This window comes from Letharia columbiana, assembly GCF_014066305.1.
Source record: "Letharia columbiana isolate WasteWater2 chromosome Unknown Sc0000010_s0, whole genome shotgun sequence".
In the NCBI taxonomy this organism is placed as follows: domain Eukaryota; kingdom Fungi; phylum Ascomycota; class Lecanoromycetes; order Lecanorales; family Parmeliaceae; genus Letharia; species Letharia columbiana.
The window spans coordinates 647,485-648,967 of record NW_023501047.1 but is presented as its reverse complement, the minus strand read 5'-3'; the positions used below and the strand labels follow the sequence as shown (position 1 = coordinate 648,967).

At 43.8% G+C, this 1,483-nt stretch overlaps 1 protein-coding gene across 1 annotated transcript; it reads left to right on the top strand.

The window, feature by feature from the left end:
- Nucleotides 1-401: 401 nt before the first annotated feature.
- Nucleotides 402-983, top strand: HO173_004087 (uncharacterized protein; the record flags this gene model as incomplete). The annotated part of the gene is made up of 1 exon (XM_037306011.1): nt 402-983. One exon carries the CDS (start codon nt 402-404, stop codon nt 981-983), a length of 582 nt encoding a protein of 193 aa, XP_037167204.1.
- Between the last annotated feature and the right edge of the window lie 500 nt (nt 984-1,483).

Here is a 1,483-nt window from a genome sequence, read left to right as displayed (position 1 = left end):
GCAAGCGACCGAGCCTGATAAAGAAAACGCTGGGTATTTCTACCATACAGAAGCCCCACCACACATACAAATCACAAACCACCTACATCATTCGAAAGAACCTACATCAAACAACCTACACCATCAACGGTAGCCCAATCCATCAAAAAACGAGTCCCCTACATCGAATACAAGAAATCCTTCTCCGCTCCGTTCTTACCTACATTCAACACATCATGAATTCTTCAAATCCACCTACATCAATACCAAGATACCTCCCTCCGGCCAGCCCTACCTTACATACGACGACCTACATAACAAACAAACACCCCCACACTCACAGTGAGCCTGCTACAATGGCAGCAAACGTACGACCTCTTCACTGAGCATGTCGACAACACACTCATAGTGAGCCTGCTACAATGGCGACGGGAACAGACCCGGCAAAACGACTACGATTCGACCTCTTCACTGAGCATGTCGACAACACACATAGTGAAGCCTGCTACCAAATGGCATTCAACACATTCGATTCTTTCCCTACCTCCCTACCAAACCTACGAATCGGCAAATCAGTTGAGACAAAGGATGGAATGGAGGATGGACTTGATGGCAAGAGCATGGGAGACACAGGGCAAATCTACAGTGAAGCTCCCAGGCCAGGCTGCCAAAAGGTGTTGGAGGTGAATGCATGCGTTGGATTTTCTTCAATTCTACCGAAGGACTATGGCAAGAAGGACTATGGCAAGAAGACTGGGCAAGGAGAAGAACTCGGAGAATCTTGCTGGCACGCAGGCAAGATGTGGACTACATCTCCGGGATCTCTGCAGGGTAACATGGCAGGCATGGCACAGTCAAGACCAGCATGCGGCCCGGCAATACCACTACACCTCGGCAAATCTTCTCCAGTCAAGGCCTACAGGGACTATGGATGTTTGGAGACACAAGGCAAGCAATGGGCGTGCATCTCCGGTCTACCAGCCATGGGGGCCATGGCTATTTGAGAGGGGGGGGTAGTGTTACGAGCGTACCCTTGACACACCACTCAGCCCTCAGCCCTATGGCTAGCGGGCCTTGGCGGAGGCATCTCCTACTATATCATGCCTCCTTCCCACCTACATAGTTCGGTAGCCTTATTATCCTAGTTCTACCTCACCCATACTGGTATCGCACCTATGCTGGTCCTGACACTAAATAATTAAAGTATATATTATTATAGCGCGTATTAGCTAGATTACTAATTAGTAAATAATTAAGATTAAAATAAAAAATATAATATACTCTTTTATATTATTAATTAAAAAGACTTTAATATCGTATTAGATATACTCGAGCTAAGTTAATTATAAGTATTATTAAACTTAACGACGAAGTAATAATAGTTTAAAATTAACGCTAATAAATTATAGATTAAAGAATTAATTAAATTTATTTAAATTATCGAATAGAAGTTAAATATATTTATAATCGTATATACGTTGCGATAGCGCGTAGCGAATCGAAA